We start from the raw sequence: 20,371 nt of genomic DNA, 5'->3' as shown, positions 1-20,371 counted from the left end.
TTCTTTTTTTTTTAGGTAGTCTCTAAATCTCTGTGGAAAAAAAAAGTAAAAATTTTCTTTCTACTTGTAAAGCTTAGCTTTATCTTTACAACAAGTTACAAGCCATTAACTTGATTTGAGCCAGTTATCACTGCTTTATGCTGTGCAGGAATACAGTCGTCTTCTTCTCTGTGTTCTATGTTTACCTATGTTTGTGCATACCTTAAAAAAATTCTGATTTTGTGACAGACTTAACAGCAGGTTTATCAGGTGAATATTCTAGTCCTAGAGGTCTGGCTTTTTAAAGGGAAGCACCCTTTTACTATTGCCTAAGGTGATTAGTTCTTATGCATCTCCAAACCAATGCATCAGTATTATTTCTTCTTTATTAAAGCACCAGTAAATGTCAAAACAAGTGAAAGCAAGTAACATTAGAGCCCTTAACTGTTCTACCTCTCTGATACTGAAAATACAAAAAATTTCTTTCATCAACTCGGCTATTAATTAAGATTTTTARGGACTCTAATTAATAAGGCCTGTTAACTTGTTTTCATTAAGAAACTCAAATGTGTGGAGTTGTTCTTGATCAATACAATGAACACAGGCCTGGAGGTTTATGAGGCAGTTCTGAATTTTCCAATAGGWCTGGGGTTCCTGGCATTTTAGCAAATATATCTGATAAGAAGCACTGATCTGCTGATAAGAGCAGATCATTTTTCTCTAAGGTTCAAAAATGGTTACACCACCTYCTCTAAATTTTAGATAAGTTTCTACTTTCTCTTGCATAAGAACTCTTGCATGAAGAGAAAAATTCATTGGTACCTCTAAAGTAGCTGAAACACTGGCATGCAGAATGGACTGTGTTAGTATATGTTTCATTTCCCTTTTTGTGGATTTAAGAGGGTTAGTTTGTTGGAATTAAACATGTGACAGGACAAAGATACAATAATAATTTTATAGATCTGGGATCCTAGACTAGTTTCACAAAACTAGAAAGCTGAAGTTTTTTCTAATTTTTAGCAGAACAGCCTTAATATTGCCTTTTTCTTAATAAGATAATGAAGAACAATACACAAGTAGTATTTCATTTGTACTAGAATTAGCTTCTCAGCCCTGTAGATAGAAAGTGCTAACTATTTATGTTAGTAACAGTCAAAATTAACATTTAATAGTTTATAATTCTGACACTTTCGTATCTGTGTACTCAGCTGCATTGGTTTGTCTATAAAAAGCAGTTAGGAGACAGMCCGCTGAAAGATTGTTTTGAGGCTTCAGAGGGTTGTGACTTCTCGTGTGTGTTAGCTCCAGTTTTGAGATCAATCTTTTAAATTAGTAATTCAGGTGTGGTTTTGGGGGTTGTGACTCATTGGTCGTACTCGGAGGCCAGTAAAAAGTGGAGTTTCTTTGAAAGAAACAARCCCAGATGTCATTCTGTCAAAGAAAAGAGCTTTGTTTTAAGTCTGCCTTTTATTCCTGCTGCTGTGGCAGGCCTTTGGTTGTGTTCCTTGGAACCTGCTCCAGAGAGAGTCCTGCTTAGCATCTTTTTCAGAAACCTGGAGGAGGAGGATAGAGTGTACTCACATTAAGTTTGCAGGTTAAAACAAACTGAGAGGACTAATTAATACACTTGAGGACAGAGCTGCAATTTTGAGACTCCTAGACAGGCTGGAGGAACGAGCCAACAGGAACCTTAAGAAATTCATCAAGAACAAGTTCAAAGTTCTATGTCTGGGAAGGAGTAACCCATTGCAGTGGTACAGGTAGGGGAATGACTGGCTAGGGAGCTACTCTGCTGAAAAAGAGTGGGAGGCCATGGTAAGACAGCAAGTTGAATGTGCATCAGCAGTGTGCCCTGGCAGCAAAGAAGGCTAACGCCCTGGACTGTATTAGCAGAAGTGAGACCTGTGTATCAAAGGAAGTGATTATCACAGAATCAGCAAGGTTGGAAGGGACCTCTGGAGATCACCTAGTCCAACCTCCCAAAGATTTCCTGGTGCTGGTTCCACTGGGGCTTGAACCCAGGACCTTCAGCATGTAAAGCAGATGTGATAACTACTGCACTATCTCTTCACTCCAATCCCTCATTACTCAGCACTCATTAGACTAAATCTGGAAAACTGCATCCAGTTTTGGACCCACCCCAATCCAAGAAAGGTGTTGATAAACTGGAGTGAGTTCAGCAGAGGGCCAGAAGGATATCCAGGGAGCTGAAGGACTCGCCTGTGAGAAAAGGCTGAAGGAACTGGGTTTATTTAGCCTACGAAGAGATGGCGTTACAAGGAACCTAATACAGCCTTTCAGTATCCATAATGAGGTTATCCAGAAGAATGAGTCAGGCGCTTTACTCAGATGCATGGCAAGAGGACAAGCAACATAACAAGACATAACAAGAGAGGTTCCAACTAGACATAGGGAAGAACTTTTTCACCATGAGGAGAGTCAAGCATTGGAGCAGGCTGCTCAGCTAGGTTGTGCGGTCTCCATCCTTAGAGGTTTTCAAGACTGGCTTGATAAAACCCTGAGCAGCTTGGTTTGATTTCACAACTGATCCTGCCTTGAGCAGATAGAAGTAGGTGACCTTCAGAAGTTCTTTCCAACGTGGATTATTTTACAATTCTAAGACATTGCTTTTCTTAGTTGGATGCTTTCTAATTTAACATGTTAAAAAGTGTGTTCTATTGGAAGTCTAACTTACCTAGGGGAAATGTAAATTCATGGACATGGACAAGATCATAAACTTGTAGACCTCACATAATTTGCAAGTGATTCTTGGAACACTTGTCTTAGTTAAGCAGGAGCTGAGATTGGGCACAGTCAAGAAACTAAAGGGAATTTTTGAGAAAAGAGGAAGTGGCAATAAAGGGGAAGGGAAGGGAAAGAAGAGTGGTAAAGTGGTAAAGGGCAAATGGAAAAAGGCAGAGATTCTGAGTTAGATGAAGAAAGCTCAGGGAAGTACTATGATGACTTAGAAATTACTGTGCCGTGCAGCTGTCCTTTGGTGGCCTGTGGAAGGTGCCATGGAGAGGGGCTTTTCTCAAACCTTCAACACACAGAAGCTTAGTGTAAAACAAAATGGATACTTAAKTTAAAATACACAGCTTTAAGAAGTCTCCTATTTGTGAGTGCACTTTCAACAACCTTGAAATTGGACTGAATTTATGGAAATTAAAAAAAAAAAAAAAACAACTTGAGTTATTGCTACTTGGCTGTGCCCTTAGCTTTATATATATATATACATATATATATATATATATATATATTTAAAATATCCATCTCTATATAAAAGTATATAATACATATATGCGTGTATGAGTTACATAGGCTGTTGTAGTGTGTGTGACCTTGTACAGACTGAGCAAACTCTTGGTGACCTGAGTTTATCAATTCTTGTAGATCCAGTAGGGTTACTAATCTCTGGAGTTTATCAGTTTGTGGAAAACTTTCACACACTAGCTTGTCAGTATGTATTTTTCATTTCCTTGGCCAGTTGTTTTCAGGTAACTTTTTCTGTACAAACCTGTAGATACCTACAGAACCCACTTGCACAAACTTGCATGGAAGGGCTGTATTCTTTGCTTTATGGTAGCCTAGAGAGTTGTTAGAACTGGTGCTCTAAGTTTTTAGAGATCTTTAGCCAATTTGAAAGCCAAGGATTAGTGGATCCTTTCTCCAACTAATTAAAAATCACCTAGCAAACAAAGCACTAATCCAAAGGTTTCACTGTGGGCAGTGACTTTCGGTTTGTGGTCCATAGATTKTTTTCTGGATTATGTCTAACACACCAGTATAACTGGACCTGAAGAAAAGGAATTTCCGTTTTGCTTCTTAGCAATCTCCAACACTGTGTTTTAGCAATGGGATTTGCAATTCCAATGGAAAATTCTTACAGGTCCACAAAATGGTAGAGATTGATAACTCTGTATTTTGAAGCAGCCTAATAATTCTCAGGCTTTGGCTATTCAGCTTCTGCTGCCTATAACTTTGCTAGATGCAGCTTTAATATTGTTTCTGTGTTGATGGAAGAAGCTCTTCTGTCTGGACAAATAAAATCTCTGTACTTCAAACTCTGTACTTTACTCATCTGTAGATGATTTGAGGGATGTTAATATTGGTTTGCATAAATCTTTGCCAGGTAAGTTAGTGGGACTTCAGCCTTGAAAAAGTAGACATACAAAATTCATGAGAAACAGAGTCTACAAAAGAAATGCTAGCTGAGATGCTTTCACTGTGGTAAATTAGAAAAACTGAATTATGGGGATACATCAGGAARAAACAGTTTCATATATGAGAGCAGCATAAATCCTAATGACTTAGTCTCAGTTGGTTGCCCGTGTCTCGAGGATCTACTCTAAACTTGAGAAGATAACCTTAGAAGATGAGTAGGCATGAATATTTAATTCATGCAAGCTCAAAGCTGAATTTATAGATTCATTTTGTACTTGTTGTTACTCTGAAATGCCACACCTATCTGCATATGTGAATTACAGCTCTAATTCTGATGTTTTGCTACCCAGACAACACTGGTCATGTGATTGATCTGGTAAATGATCAGCTGCCAGATGTCAAAATATCTGAGGAAGACAAAAAGAAGAATCTTGAATTACTAGAAGAAGCAAAGAAAGTGAGTGAGAGGTTTCTAATGCGCAGAGGCAGAAAGTCAAGAAGTGGCCTTCCTGAGTCACCCACAGGTAGGTGCAGATTCTGAAAACAGGGTTTTATATTCTACTTCAAAGATCTGGAAATGCACAAACATATGTTCAGTGTAATGTATACATAAACTTTGTTAATTTGAAAGTCAGAATCACTCTGACGCTTCACAGTTCAGTGTAAAACAGAAATGACTAATCTCTGTATGCAGATGTAATGGGGAAAGACTAAGGTTTTCAGATGCCTGGATGATAYACTGCAACAAGAGCACATGGAGTATTTCTATTAGCTTCTAAAAAAATGGTCAAAAATTTCTGTTTACGATAATTTTCTACCTAAAGTATATTATTTCATTTCATACAAAATGAAATGTTACTGGCAAAATATTGGTACTGCCACCACCACCCCCAAAATGGGCATAATTACACAAATTTTTATTCTCAATATAGTCAGTCTAGCATAGTCTACTTTTAAAATTTGAATAAATTTTTTTCTACAGTGCCAAATGAAATCACTATTTTTCCTCCTTTCATAAAGTATTTGAAAATGTCTTGAAGGCATATCTTAAAATAAAGCTTTAATTTAATTTTGAAATGCTACTTCAAAACAGAATTTTGTTTTGAAATTTGAGGCTTTTTGGAGAGAAAAAAAGCCTTTATGCATTTATAAATTGTATTTTCTTTTTTTTCTAAGTACATCATGAATCATTCTTTTGTTTCTGCTCCTCTTCTTTAGGGGAGCAGTGCATAAGGCCTCAGCAAACTCAGGGGAATGAGAATTTTGTGTATCAACAGAATTGTATTAGTTTATGCCAAATATATAATACTTTAAAACCTGTTCTAAGTTCCTCATGAACAACTGGGCAATTAAAATGGCTTGTCAGACTGTGGACAAACATATGACTTTGAGATTAATGTTTTAGCTGAATTTTAAAAACTCAGAATCCACAAGTCTAGCAAATAAAATTACCTTTTTTTGTTTTGTCTTTATTTTAATGAAGCAGTTTCCCCTACGCTTAGTCCTAAAGTTTCACCAGTAGCATCTCGGAGAAACTCTTTCACTCTTCCAGTTCCATCAGGTAAAATGATCTATGTGGTCTCAAACTGGGACTTTCTAAAACTCACCAAAAATTTATTTTTATTATCTCTTGAGAAGAAGTCAGAACCTGTAAATTCAAAAGTGTCTGATCTTGAATATGACAAAGCTCATGAATGCTAACGTTATTTATTTTATGTATTTTTGAATCATAGAATCATAGAATATTATGCTTTTATTCCTATGAGGTTACATGTACTATATTTTTTTGTCCTTTTCAATAACTGAAGCTTTAACGGTCATTCATGTATTATACTTCAGATTTTATTTTTCCCCTATAAATAATATATTATGCATTTAAMTTTTGACCTTCATATAGTATATGAAGGTATGCATGCGTGTATTTGCTATTGCTATAGAAAAATTTTTAGCAAAAAGATCAAGATATGGCTTAATCATATGTCTCTCTTTCTAGGGTCTGATACATGTACAACCACTAGTGTCGAGTCAGTGTCTCCAGAGCAGGTAAGAAAGAGCCAAATACTCTGCACAGTATCCTGATCATTACAGTACCATATTACACTACACTGTCCTCTTCATCCCTAAGGAAAGCAGAATGTTTTCATTATCATTTTGCATACCAAAATAGGATTATTGACATGTTTTTTCTGCAAAGTGAGAAGCTAATAAATATTAAATCTGAAGATCAAAATCCATATGAGGTAATGAGCACTGAAGAATCATAGACAACTATGAAGTATAGAAAATGGGAAAGATCCAATATAATGCTAGTCTTTGGGAAAAAGAAAATCCTGACAATTCTTCATAAATGTCACAAGCAATGTAAAAAATATTAAGAGATTAAAAATCCATTAATTAATATCTTTATGTAAGATTTGCAGCATAGATGTGGAAGAAAATCTTGTAAGACAATTCCCCCTCTCCCCTTTTTTTGCTAGAATAACAGAATTGTGAATGAAGATGACAGGCAAGCTACAGAGGTAAGCATTTTAATTTAAGCATTGCACAAAATCTGCCTGTTTTTGCTTAGCACAAATAGCCACTGTTTGTGATGAAAAAGATTAAAAGATTGTTCACTAAGTGAGAAGATAAACAATAGTGAACTAAGAAGCTATGAAGCGCCTGCAAAGGAGGTGCTTTCCTGCAAAGTTAGAGGAAAAAGGATTACAGACAGCTTTTACATCCTGTCATGCACACATTTTTATTCCTGTCCTATCTTAATGAAAATCAGTGTATGAAATAACTTTATAAGTAAAGTAAAAATATCTACAGTAGGCACTTTGGTGCATTCTGCTGTCTTAGACGGTCATCCTCTTCCAGACTTGTCTGGTTCATTGGAGGAGGTTACTGTACCTATTTGTCCATCAGCAGCTGCGTTCTGCACCACAGATGGGATATTACTGCCCTGCACACCTATTAGTGGAGCAGTTTATGTGAATGCTTCCTAATTTGCTTTAGGCAACATCGGACAGTAGTTCAGAAGGCCTTTTTAAATTAAAGAGACTTTGCCGTGAGTAGATTAAATGAGACTTAAAAAACCCAAATCTAGCAGCAGAATTTGGGAATAGTAACTGCGAAGGAGAGGGGTAGCAACATATTTAGGGCAGAGCCCACAGATAGATTTGATGTTTGTCTGTTGCCTTAAATTACYGACAGAGGTGCCATTAGCCAAAATACGGACTCTGTACCAAAGCAGCCAAGGTWATGCACATGTTCTTTTTCTGGTTCTGCTATGGAGAGTGCAGCTGAATTATAACCTGTGGTAATGCACGCAGTAAGATTTTGAACAATTTGCATGGATCTATTCAATGCACCTGCCTCAGTCATCTCTGCATCTTACTGTGTCACRGTGAGAGTAGGAAGAGAAATGCCACCACCTTCGTTCCTCAGCCCTAAAGTCTGTAAGAGCCTTATCTCTGACCACTAGCGCTTGTGCTGTTGAAACTGCCAGAGTCCTGTGCACCCAATAAAGCAATGCAAATTGTTTATCCCAAGGGACATTAGAAGAGTAGAGAATAAATTGTAATTTAATTGTGATAACTCCTTCAAATGTGTCAGAGCATCAAAGATAAGGTATGGTCTGATCAGAATATTGAAGTATATATTAATGACTCTCTTYGGTGGTATTCAGTTATATAGAATTGCAAATACCATTAGAAAGGCGAATAGAAAGGACATAGAGACATGAGGAACATGGAGGGAAAATTACAAGATATGTACAAGGCCATAATTTTTTTTTTGCTGGGAAGTGAGGGACTAATAGAAAACGTATACTTAATCAAAGGAAGAAATCTGGAAAGCTACAATGCTAAAAGATACAGAGTTAAAGTTGTGTACTCAGGCAAGCCTTAGATTAATATGATGATTAACTTGGCTATGTGAGATTGCTGTAATGGACTCTGAAGTGGGAGCAGGTGATTTCAAAGAYACAATGAAGATATTCCCTATTCTTTCAAGTACCATTTAAAAATCATTTCTCTTCTCAACAGCACATAGTTTAAAAGTGAATAACACTGAAAAGGAAAATGGCTCTTTAAAATGAAAATCTATCCTTGGGGAAGGGAAAAAGAAATTAACATTTGTTTCTCTGTTTTATATGTGTCTTTTTGCTTTCAGAGTGCTGCAAAAGGATTAATTGATCGAAAGCTGAATGATCAAAGAAAGATTTCTCAGGGAAGGTTGGTTCCTCGTTCTGCTGCTTTTGAAAACTCCAAAGAAAAACTCTCCGAGCAAAAAGAAAACTTTGATCCACGTCAACATATGGATAATTTACCTAAATCCTCTACTGCAGGTAGTGATGGTGGCAGAATGTCTCTCAACACTTGCATGACTGTGTGTGAAAGTGAACTTGGAAAACCATTCCTCAAGAAAGCAAAAGAAAATGATGTTCCTTTAAGAACCCACCAACTGGGATCAGAAATAGGAAATATAGACCAAAAGCTAAAAATTCCAATTCCAGAAACTAGAGACCATAAAATTATGTGTAAACCAGAATTTAAAGTGTGTGGACCCCGTCCTCCTCTGCTACGAGCTATGTCATGGGATAGCTTGGAGCCTGGACAGAAAGATAAAACACCTTCTAAATTACCGTCTGAGGAAGATAAAAGCTTTGCCGTTGCCAATAGATCAGGCAATCAGTTAAAAGCATCAGCATTCAAAGACCTCCAAATCCAAGTTCAGCCAGTGCGAATGCAGAAATTGACAAAGCTGAGAGAGGTGAGTCCTAGTCATCAGTTGTATCCTGTTTTTAAAATACTTTTATATGTTATTATTTTCAACTTACATATAATTTTTATCATTATGAGAATTGTATGCTAATGTAATGGGAAACAGCCTCAGCAAGATCGGCATAATATTGTATTGTACTTTTCCCTTTACAATTTTAGTAAACTGTAAACTGTAGCTAAATTCCATGGAATTACTCAATTTTGTAATTCTGCTCAAAAAATTTTCTCTCTTCAAATATGCATCAACTGTGCTCTTGGACATGCYGTTTTTGGCCCCTAGAGAAGAACTATAATACTCGTCAAAAACTAATTGCTTTCCTGTAACAGAAGGATGAGCATAAAACACAGTAGGTACACAATATGTACTTTTTTGGATAGTGTACATGACTTACAAACAGGAAGCAATTTATTAACAGTCATGCCATTTGTGAAACATACTGGGAAGTAAAATGATCTATTTTAATTTCTAAAGAGAATTTTAGATATGAAAATCATTATGTGTATTAACTAAAGTGAATGTTATATTTAATGTTCACATTGCAGGGATACTTAAATTGAGATTCCTAGTTGTAGTATATTTAGAAATGTTACTCTTTTTCTTAACAGGAGCATATTTTGATGAGAAATCAAAACTTAGTTGGACTAAAGCTTCCTGAACTTAGTGAAGCAGCTGAACAGGAAAAAGGTGCAGTATCATAAAAGCTGGAAGTTTGTTTGTAATACAGTGTTCTCTTCTAATTAACTGATATGGAAAACAAAAAATAACCAAAACRTGTTTGTGCACAACTACAATACTACTTGTAATGAGATGGTTAGGGGGATAGTAAATTCTGATTAATAGAGTCTAGTGGAGCTCAGTTTCTTGGTGAGCTGAGCCAAGCAGATACTATAGATATTACTACAGCCAAATGCAGAGTTGTATATCTGGAACAATGTCTCTGTTTTACTTGCCAGGTGGAGGACTATGTTGAGTAGTGACGTTCTGTAAAACAAAAATTTCAGCACTGATGCATTGAATGGATATGACTCAGCAAGATACTGTGGCCACAAGGGTGAATTTGATCCTTGAAAATATAAATAAGAGATGCAATATTTTATTCAAATTCATTTTAGTGTATGTATGGCAAAAATTGGAACAGCATTTTCACTTATGGTCCACAGTTCTATGTAAATGTGGATAGATTAAAGCCAGAGAAGACGTAAGTGTGATTGAAGGATTGGATAAGTATGCTGTATAGTAAGATTTTTAGCTCAATTTGTATGGGGTTGTGTCTGAGGTGGGGGAGGTTAAGAGAAGGTTTGAAGTCCTATATAATTAAGGAAATGGAAACTAATCTACAGAAGTTTCCGATCTAGCAGAAGCAAATGAAATACAGTAACTAGAAGTTGCTTCTAAAAAGATGCAGAATAGAAATAAGGGGCAAAGATAGAATCCTGAGGACAATTTAATGACTAGGGAAAACTAAATAACTACTGAGTGGTCAACTGAAAGTATTTAGTCAAAACTGGGTATTTGTTTTGAAGTAGTTCAGAGAACTTGTTCAGAGTGTGTTTTTAAGGCCACACTGACTGAAATGGAGAAGGTTCATATGGGAGGAGCTGAAGCTGATTATCCAAGATCCAAAGACAGTTGAAATATTTTTTTTATTCTATTCACTTTGCTAATTCACGTATTTTTAGGATCAGAAGGGACAATTAAGAGGATCTAATTTTAGTCATTATTTAATATGGATCACCCACATCCACAAAGCTGTTGTCTATAAGATACGTAATTTCTGACTGAGCTGCAGTTTGCAATTTAGAAAGATCACAGAAACGTCGAGTGGTGTACACAATGCAATAGGACAACTCTCATGGGTGTCCAGGAAGAGCCCGTGCCCAAATGTGGCGTACTTGCTCTACTCTACTGAACTATGATTTTTGAATTGCTTGTACAGAGTGCTTGTGAGGAGCTACTGTTTCAACTCAGTGGATCACTTTTCGTTAGAAGACTCAGAAAAGCTTGCTAACATGGTGCTCTGTGACAAATGAACCAGTGTGAGGAAACTATTACCAATGGCAAGACTGTGAAGAAGAGCTTTGTTTTGGTCCTTTATTTTAATAAATAAAGCTAGTCACCCAAGTCCTTAGTAAAAGCTTTGTATGAAAGTAGATAATTAGGCCACTTTTATGTAGTTGCTTTAAAGACGAGTTTAAGTTGTACCTAGATTGTTGATACTTACAAATTCTAGTTAACCACATTTGAGAATTATATTTTAAATATTTATGGTGCATTCTTAAAAAATTAAACTCAGTTCAACTGTATTCTCATTCTGTTTTTGGAGGAAGGCCATTTCTGCAGAGGTTTCCTGGAAGGAATTCTTCTTTCTATGTCAAGAGTCTGAACAGGGGTAGAATCAGTTATGGGGCTCATCCCAAAACTTGTCAGAACTCCTGAGATCTGAAGGAGTTGGAAATTGGATAAGCAGAGATTCAAACCCCTTTCTCTCCTTTACCCTAACCTTACTCCAGAGTCAGAGCTTTGGAGTTCCCTGGCTGGCTGCTGTCAYTATAGATCTTCTTCAGTGAAGTAAATTGCTTACACATGATAGCAGTCTGCCTCAAACTGGCGGTGTTTTTTGGGTTCACTATTGATTAACGTAGTGCTAAGAAGGTGAATGATGYGTCTTCTGATACATCAGCCCAGAGCATCACCTTTGCCCTGTGCGGCCCCCTAACAGGGAGGAGTAGTGCAGGAAACAATGTGAGAAGTGTGCTTTGAGGCTGTTTTATAGCATCTTAAAGCTTCTGTTACACAGAGAGATGGCAGAGAGACTGCAGTTCGTATCATCTCTTAAAAAAAAATCTCATCTTCAGCCTCTATAAAACAAGATTAAAAAACATTTCTTGTCTTCTTCTCTTTAGTGATATTATCTTTGGATTCTTAGATATGGTAGTATTATTCTTGTTACTTTGTTAATATATCGTTTCCTAAAATTTTTTCWGTGGGCTGTTTGGGAGTGTCACAAAACAGTTGCAATTTTGCCAGTCTGTTATATAATTCTGGCAGATTTTAAACTTGTGAGAGAAAAATGCTATCAAATGCTAAGTATTATTTTATTCAGCTTTTCAGCCAATGTCTCATAAGTGTCACAAACCTTTTTAAGGCAACTGCTCATTTAAATGTTAACCAGAGAGTTAAAGGTCAGCTCCATGTCCTCACTGAGGAAAACAAGTGAGGGGTCAAATCTTTTGATCATTTGTTAGGGAGACTTACTTCCTCGAATTGTCGTAATAGCCACTTAGTGCTTTTTAACTAAAGTAATAATTTGCTTAAACGATAGGGAAGAGCCAGCTACTTCATTATTACTATGTTATGAATCAAATATGCTGGCTCCATCATGTTTTATGATCAGTGCCAAGTTATTGTGATCATCTTAGTAAATACAGCATTGCAATTACAGAAGTTTAGATTAGTGGGATACATTAGATTGGAGACATCACATTGTTAGGCAGGCTCTTTAGGAGGGCATACATGATAGTGCTGAAGTAAGTGCTGGAATTTTTAAATATTAAGGAGATCTGCAGAACTAAAATGTAGATAGGAAGAATCTGCCTTTCTTTTTTGCCTTTCACATTAATGTTCTCCCCACTTAAAGAATCTGAGCTTTTTCACATTCTGTTTTCCAAGTCTAAGAGTCTCTCTGTTAGGCTAAACGAACATGCAGGCTTTACAAAGATATCTTTCCAAGTCTGAGTTTCAAACCACARGTCCTGACTTTCCAATAGAAGAGTCCTTTGTTAAATTCTGTAAAAGGCAGGGATAAGGGAATTATCACATATGAAATTAAATAAAATGAAATTAAAAAGTTAAATAACATGAAGTTAAAAGAAAACCTACTGCAATAACTTAAAGCCATGTCTTAGTCCTTATGAAAGTGATAGAAGACACAATTACAGCCTTAAAATCTTGTTTCAATGAAAGTGCAGCACAAATGCTTACATGCCATAGATTTGTCATGAGGGGTTCACAAAAATCTGTATTATAGTAAATTATACAAGGAATCTTTCTCTCAGATGACTTTTAAGTCTTTAGAAAATGACAGTAATCTATTTCAAAATCTAAACTAAAATATTCATAAAATTATATAACTGCATTGATAAAGCACAAATGCAAAGTGTTAGGTTAGATGGTCCAGTAATGTATATGGATTCAGTTTGGATTCTTAGAAAAATACTAATATAATGATTATTTTCCCGTGTTAGAGACTGTCAGACAATGTATTACTTCATTCTTTCTGCATAAAGAAGGATGATTGGGATGATTACTGTTATTATCACTACTCAAAACAAAGAAGATCTTTACTTCAGCAGTAAAGAAGAGATCAGTGGTGTAACACTATATGCAGTAAAGAAACTAACACTTTGCACTGGGGAATGGGGAACTTTTTGTTGTTGCTTCACTTTCGCTTCCAGGAGATCTGGGGTGAAATTCCCATTGACTTCAAAGAGGACATAGTTAGGTTAGTAAGTCCCATTTGGCTGTGAGGTGTTGATTTTTATTATGAATGCATAACTTCTCAAATAAAGTGATAAGATTTTTTTTTTCTGTGAAAATGTGTTTTTAGGCCCTTCACCTCTTCCTTCCCCCACTGAAGAGAAAGAGACAAAGAATAGCTCAGATGTCATGCCCAGCATTTCTGATGTATTGCTGCGAAAACTGCGAGTGCACAAATCTCTTCCAGGAAGGTAAAACCTCATCAGAGCAAGACAGTGTCTGGTGAAAGCACACTAATGGTCTGCAGTGATCTGCCATTCTGGAATTCCATTCATGTCAGATCTGTATAAGTAGGGAAATTGCTGCATCTTAAAATGTACATTGCAGATTATCTTAAAAGTTTGGGGAATGCATTATCTTCTAGTAACTGGGCACCTTCAGAAAAAWTTCTGAATTTTATGTCAAAACCCTTAAACCTACCTTGCATACTCCAAGTACATTTTTATACCAATTTTCCACTGGTCTGGCTGCTCCTGGTTTTCAGGATTGCTGTCACAGATATAATTCATATCGAAAATGTTAGTATTTCTTCCCTCACCTCCAAAACCAATCAGGCCAGGTAATACCTTCCACTGTAACATTTGGGAGTGTAGAAATTCTGCAGTTTTTCCTGCAAGTTTCCCCATGATGATTTTTCACTGAAATGGGATTGGTTACTGTTAATATATACACACACACACACACACAAACATATAATGTATATATTTATATATAGTTAAAGGATTTGCAGATGTGCAAGCAGACAGTTATCAATTGCGATTGCTTAACATCTACTGTGGTTTAGGAATTTCTCACTTCCCACTTTTGCAATCTGAATAGTATGTCTGTTGCAGTTGTACTGTAGTGCAACATCATATAATACCACTTGAACCTACAGCTAGGGGATGCATTGTGCAGTGTAACTATACTAAAGGAGGTCTCTAGTCTATACTCCTCCAAGGTGGGGTCAGAATAGACCATACCTACTAGGCATTTGTCCAAACATTTAGAAATACAGGTGTTCCCTCTGATTTGAGTTTACTACTATCCTAACGACATTTTTCATGACAGAATTTAAGTGAAAAGAGAAAAAAGAAATTTTCCTCTTGGGGGGAGGTCTATGTTTAATAAAACCAAAGTCCACGTTCAATCAGTATTTTGCTCTGATCCAAGACACATGGGATGAAAGCTGAAGTGAGGCATTCATCACCACATGCCTTGCATACTTTGCACTACTGACATCTTTAGATATTGAACATATTTTCTTTTGCACTGCATTCACCAGTTAAATAATCTRTGTAAAGTATCTCTCCTTATTTTCATTTAAGGTACTATTAGGATGCAGCTAAGCTTTTTCTTATTTCTGTATAGGCCTTTTTTTGAGAGAAATAGAACCGTAACAAAAAATACTTACTAACCATTTAAACTAATTCCAAATGTATATTTGGCCAAAACTATTCCTAGTTTTATCCATGCATTTTTACATCATAAATACCAGTGGTCCATGATAATTAGAAGCAGCAATCCATGTCAAACAGGTATTCTCTATGCAGACAAATTAAATATTTAGCACTTGTTATGGAAGAACTGTAATATACAAACTTTAGCTGAGTGCATGAGGTAAGTGAGAAAGTTCTAAGAGACATTGCTTTATTGTAATCAAATACAGAAAAGAAGAATAATTTACTAGCCAAGTACAAAATAGGCGAATGATCAACTAGCTTTGAATATCAGATAATGTATAACATGAGATCATCTGTTTTTTCAGATAGTATTCTTTAATTAATAGGATTGCTCAGTCTATTGAGTAAGTGCATATATAACTTTTATCCCTACTGTACATTTGTTAGAACATCCCCAGCCAAATGAAAGAAGTTAACTTCATCATAAAGAAGTTAACTCAATCATTTTCTGCTATCAAACCATGTAGCGTGTGCAGAGGCTTACACTAGTCTCTTCTTTCCTATAATTAAACAAGGTGTACACCATTACTTGAAAAGAAAAAGCTTCTGTTTTGCTTACCAAATCTATTATTAAACTATGGAAGAATAGTACTGATATCTGCTAGAGCAAATTAAAAAAGAAATGCTATTGAACTTCCTCCTGAAACAACTACTCTTCCTAATAGGCTTCCATTCTAGAATAAAAATAAGTAATACGAATACTATGGCTTTTGGCAGAAAATGGTTTTCCCTCAGAGGGGACATACTGGCTTCCCTTCTTTTAGCCACTACTCTAAGTATCAGTATTACTCTATCTGTGGAGGACATTTTGCTGCTCATTGATGCCAGGTGCGTTGATTTTTTTCCATTTCGAAAACCATCCTGCAACCAGAATGACACTAATATTTGAATCTTCTGAAAGTATTCCATACACACAGTGCATAATAGATATGTAAACCACAATATCAGTCATTGGTATCTGGTAGAATTTGCATATACAAGTCCTGTCATTCCTTTCAAGTGTTTCTCTTCTTTGTTCACTTTATAATATAAAGACTGAACAGCCTTCTGAAATATTGGACAAAATACAGAAATAAGAACCTGTAAATTCAAATACAGTGCAGGACTGCTGTTAAGTGAGATCTTGAGATATAATGGATCTATTTATCTCATGTGAGATCTTGAAATATAACAGATCTATCTCATTTATTTTATAGTGTTTTATGGAACCATAGTTTAGTAACTTTTTTTTAGGGTAGTTTTAATTTTTTGTGCAGTCAGTAATCATTCTCTTGGTAGAAAACTACATTATGTGTATTTTTTCAGTGTCAGATTTGTTGTAAGCTAAGAATAGTTAGCTAAGTTAGCTAACTTTTAACAAAGGTAACAACCAAAACAGGATGATTCTGTCAGTCTRTGATTATCTGTGTTCATCATCATAAGGTTTTAGCTGTTAGCAGAAGGAAAAGAGATAATCTCAAATATAATGTATTAAATCACCAGCAATACCAAATAGAAGTCTTTAGATTTGTTCTTGTATTCAGTTTCTCACAATATAGTGCAGATATGTGTTGCAGACTGCCAGAAACTGTAATATGTTTTGATCAATACTCCAGTGATAAAATGCTATTTAAAAAAAATACGTAGTTTAGTTGTAACAGTTTCAGTTCAATTAATTAGATATTGTTTTGACAAAAAAAATTGTTGTTCTTTTCAGTTAAGTATTTCAATAGCTTTGTGTTTAGAGACAATCATTACTAATTAATATATCAATTATTTTGCTTTTATTTCTAGCTCCCCTCCACTTACGGAAAAAGAAGTTGAGGTAAGTAGGCTCTTACAATATTTGACTGCAAAGGGACCATTGCTATACGTTCTCATCTAGTCTGAATAATGCAAGCTCTAACCCATGAATGATTATAGAAATATGTTCTAGATTGATTTCACATCTCTCAATGATGCAGAGTAAATTCTGTCCCTTAATACATTACATAAATTAATAAATCCCTTAATTAAGTTAATCTAGGTTATGCTCATGATCTAACAGTACCTTTAATTCTGTATGCCTCAATTTTAAGTGCATACTATAAGTCTAAGGGTGAATATTAGAACTAGATAATGAGATTTTTTGCCAAAAAATATTCCTCAGAAAAAAAAATACGGAGGTCCATCAAAATAACAAACATAATTTAATGAAAGAAGGGTCTATGCCTCATACAACATAAATCTGAAAAAATACTTGAAGAGTTAGGAGGAAGCAAAATGCTTGTTTCTACATTGTTCTTAATAAAATGTAACTTCACTTTGCAAAATATTATCATATATTTAAATTAATAAAAATTTGAAACTAAATAACACTATATTCTGAGTTGGATTACATTTTTGCTTTTGGCCAATGGAAGTTTAGGGAAAGTGAAGAAAAAGATCGTTATTTACCTAGCTCAATCACATGGAACTATTGGTGCCTTATGCTTTGTAAATTATTAATCCCAAGAAATAATACACCTGGTAAAGAAAGAAACACTCTTTAAAAGCAACATCCAAGAGAATAAAAATGTTAACACATAATCTTTTGCTGGCTTCAGTAGTAGGTGTTTATCTCAGGTAAAACAATGCTGATGGTGAGCTCATCCTTGGACTTCCTCTGTACAGACTATCTGTTTAAAAACCTTGGGGACCCTTGGAGAAAATCCAACTAGAAAACAGATCCATTGTGATTCTGATACTTCTTCATTGTGTATATGCTGTTCTACTGATCTTCCAGAAAAGCATTCTGGAAAAGAGGCAGCAACACATTTATTCATATTTTAGAGGAAATAAAGTGATTTTTGAAACGGTCTAGCTTTTTAGATATTTCGGGTTTTCTGTTCCAATACTTATTTAGGCACCAAAGTTAGTGAAACATACCTTGGACATAAGCCATTATTTGAAATTTCTACATTTCAGTGACACTACTTAAAAATAATTCCCCACCCCCGCTTTCTTTCTAATCCATACAGAATGTGTTTGTACAGCTTTCCTTGGCTTTTAGAAATGATAGTTATACCTTGGAAGCTAGAATTAACCAAGCAGAGAGAGAGAGAAATCTTACTGAAGAAAATGCTGAGAAGGAACTGGAAAACTTTAAAGCAGCCATTACGGTAAGAAATAAATTATTTTCTGAAGTATAGCACCTGTGCACTTGCATGTGTACACACACATTTGAAATGTGTGCTTGTGCTTGCTATACGTCATTTCTGTAGGACAGGCACATATTATATGGCTTAATCACAGTATGGCCAGCCGTCATAATTTTTTATGTTGTGATATAAGTAATTGTGATAATTGATGTTTTATTCAAAAAGCCAACTTCAAGAGAAAGCTGCTTTATGTGAATTTCAGATTTCTTCAAGAGAGCAAGTTATAGTTGCCAAGAAACACTTCAAAATCTGAAATCCTGTGCATATATTTTTCACACAGGTTCCCTTATGCCTTCTTGGGTCTTGAAGTCAACTTTAGGCTGCAATTTGTTCACATACTGGCTTCAGTGATAAATCAGTTTAAGAAATTGTTGTTATTACAGTAAATTCATCAGCCTCTCAACTGTGCTTTTATTCCAAGAGTTCACACTACAAATGCATTCTCTGAAATAATTCTGTTAAAAGTACTGCATAGCCACTCTCGTCTTTTGGGTGTTGGGGAGGGAGGAGGAGGAGTAGAAGCTATTCTTCTCACATGAATCATTTCAATTYGCTTGTTTACTCTTGTAGTAGTTCAAGTGAGTGTACCGAACTATGGCACAAGGCAGCTGGTCAGAGATAGAATTGTATGAACAGCAACATGACAATTACTTAACACAACCTTGATGCCAGAATTAGTGCATCCTGAAAACGCACTTTAAGAATACAGGAATTGCCCAGCATCACAAAGTCTGCCTCTGAGTCTGAACTAAGTTCTATGAGACTTCTTGTATCAAATAAATTTTTTAATGCACAAAACTATTAACTTTATGAGGAGGTGTTCAATAAGGCTTTGATAAAAAAAAATCTAAATTCATACTGGCTTTCAGGAAACCAATCCCAGTAAAGTTTTAGTTTAGTGCTTTTCTGTAGTAGATCAGAGCTATTAAAGTGACAATATTAATCAAGTCCATAAGTGTATGTATTGATAGGTAAGAAATAGATATGAAATTGCAGTTGCCATTTGACTTAGCAGGCTATATAGGTTGCTATTACTCTCTTATTTTTTGAATTCTTGTGAATCTAATCCCTGATTTCTTTTCAGTGAATAAAGTGTCATGGAAGTGAGAGAACGTGAATGTCCTTGTAACACCTTGTGCACAGCAAACTTAAATGTTGTGTTTCAGTAGCCATTTGCACCTACTGGTTAAACTAAAAGTGACATTTGTAAAATTCACAGATAGTTAGCTACAATAAAATATTGATTTCAACAGGAACAGTTTTGCAAATGTGCACAACCTGATAACTCTTTTAAAAATGTGCCTGCAGTAGGTAGCAAAGCATCATCCTGGAACAGAGCAACAGCACTACCTTGAATATCTCTGATGTTGGAGGCAGCGTTCCTGTAGGGCTAATTAGTCCGCATGTAGTTCTGCTTAGACATGTCCGTACAACTTCTGTGGCTCAGGCCAGTTCATCTGAACTAAGAGCAGCATGACATCACGCTATGGCTTATGTATTTTCACTTCAGTCTTCAGCTGCCTTATGGCATCACTATGAACATAGAGAAGCTTACCAGAAACTCCTGGAGGATATTGCTGTGCTTCATCGTTTGGCTGCTAGACTATCTAGCCGTGCTGAAATGGTTGGAGCCGTTCGCCAGGTAAGAATATCCCAGTATCTAACACGTATCCTAGCTGCATGCACTAACTCTTTCTCTTTTTCACCAATAGCTGTAGGGTATATTAGCCCTTTGAATTTTATTTTGTCATTTTGTCAGATTTGTGATATTTAGTTTAGTATCAGGTAAGACACGATTTCAGTCAGGAAATAGAATTCAAACAGAAAGAGATTACCCATGAAACTATCCAATGTCTGTACAATAGAACGCATATGTGTTATTCAGAGCTATGTTGATCATAAGAATTTTCAGAGCAGCAAAAAAAAGAATGGCTCTTCTGGGTCAAAAAGTTCATCTAGTTCAGTAACTTGCCTTTGGCAATAGCTTATGTCAGACAACTGTAAAAAGTATAAGAACAGAGGAAGTATAAATGAGAACACAGCAATACCCTCCCCAAACTCTTGCTGCTATCCACTGAAAGAAGTAGGCTGAGGCCAGTGATTGAGACCTTTGAGAGTTCAAAAACAAGTGCCCATTTGCTGCATAACAGGCACGCAGACAGATAACATACAGCAGTATAAGTGGTGATATTCTCTGGATATATATATTATTGCATGTGTTCTGAATACTTAGAAATTTTTGGTTTTGGAGGTACCAATATTTCTTTATGAACAACTATTGCAGATTTGATCCTRGCAGAGAACATAGATGTAGAGGCATATGAT

General features: G+C 35.8%; 1 protein-coding gene across 16 annotated transcripts in view; it reads left to right on the top strand.

Moving 5' to 3' along the window:
• Positions 1-20,371, top strand: part of IRAG1 (inositol 1,4,5-triphosphate receptor associated 1) — a 78,676-nt gene that overhangs the window by 45,240 nt on the left and 13,065 nt on the right. For 11 of the 16 annotated variants that reach the window (XM_085317219.1, XM_085317217.1, XM_085317230.1 and 8 more), the window contains 10 exons: positions 4,494-4,667; positions 5,627-5,704; positions 6,137-6,186; positions 6,621-6,662; positions 8,299-8,898; positions 9,516-9,594; positions 13,517-13,637; positions 16,662-16,692; positions 17,867-18,007; positions 19,557-19,688. In XM_085317219.1, coding sequence (XP_085173345.1) covers positions 4,494-4,667; positions 5,627-5,704; positions 6,137-6,186; positions 6,621-6,662; positions 8,299-8,898; positions 9,516-9,594; positions 13,517-13,637; positions 16,662-16,692; positions 17,867-18,007; positions 19,557-19,688 — 1,448 coding nt within the window. Of the gene's footprint in view, positions 1-4,466; positions 4,668-5,626; positions 5,705-6,136; positions 6,187-6,620; positions 6,663-8,298; positions 8,899-9,515; positions 9,595-13,516; positions 13,638-16,661; positions 16,693-17,866; positions 18,008-19,556; positions 19,689-20,371 lie in introns of all 16 variants that reach the window. The other 5 variants (XM_085317223.1, XM_085317231.1, XM_085317226.1 and 2 more) reach the window with 5 other exon arrangements.

This window comes from Rhea americana, unplaced genomic scaffold (genome assembly GCF_003343005.1).
Source record: "Rhea americana isolate MKP2758 unplaced genomic scaffold, rheAme1 scaffold_49, whole genome shotgun sequence".
NCBI classification, from domain to species: Eukaryota; Metazoa; Chordata; class Aves; order Rheiformes; family Rheidae; genus Rhea; species Rhea americana.
The sequence above is the reverse complement of the archived record's forward strand: the minus strand, read 5'-3'. Positions and strand labels throughout refer to the sequence as shown.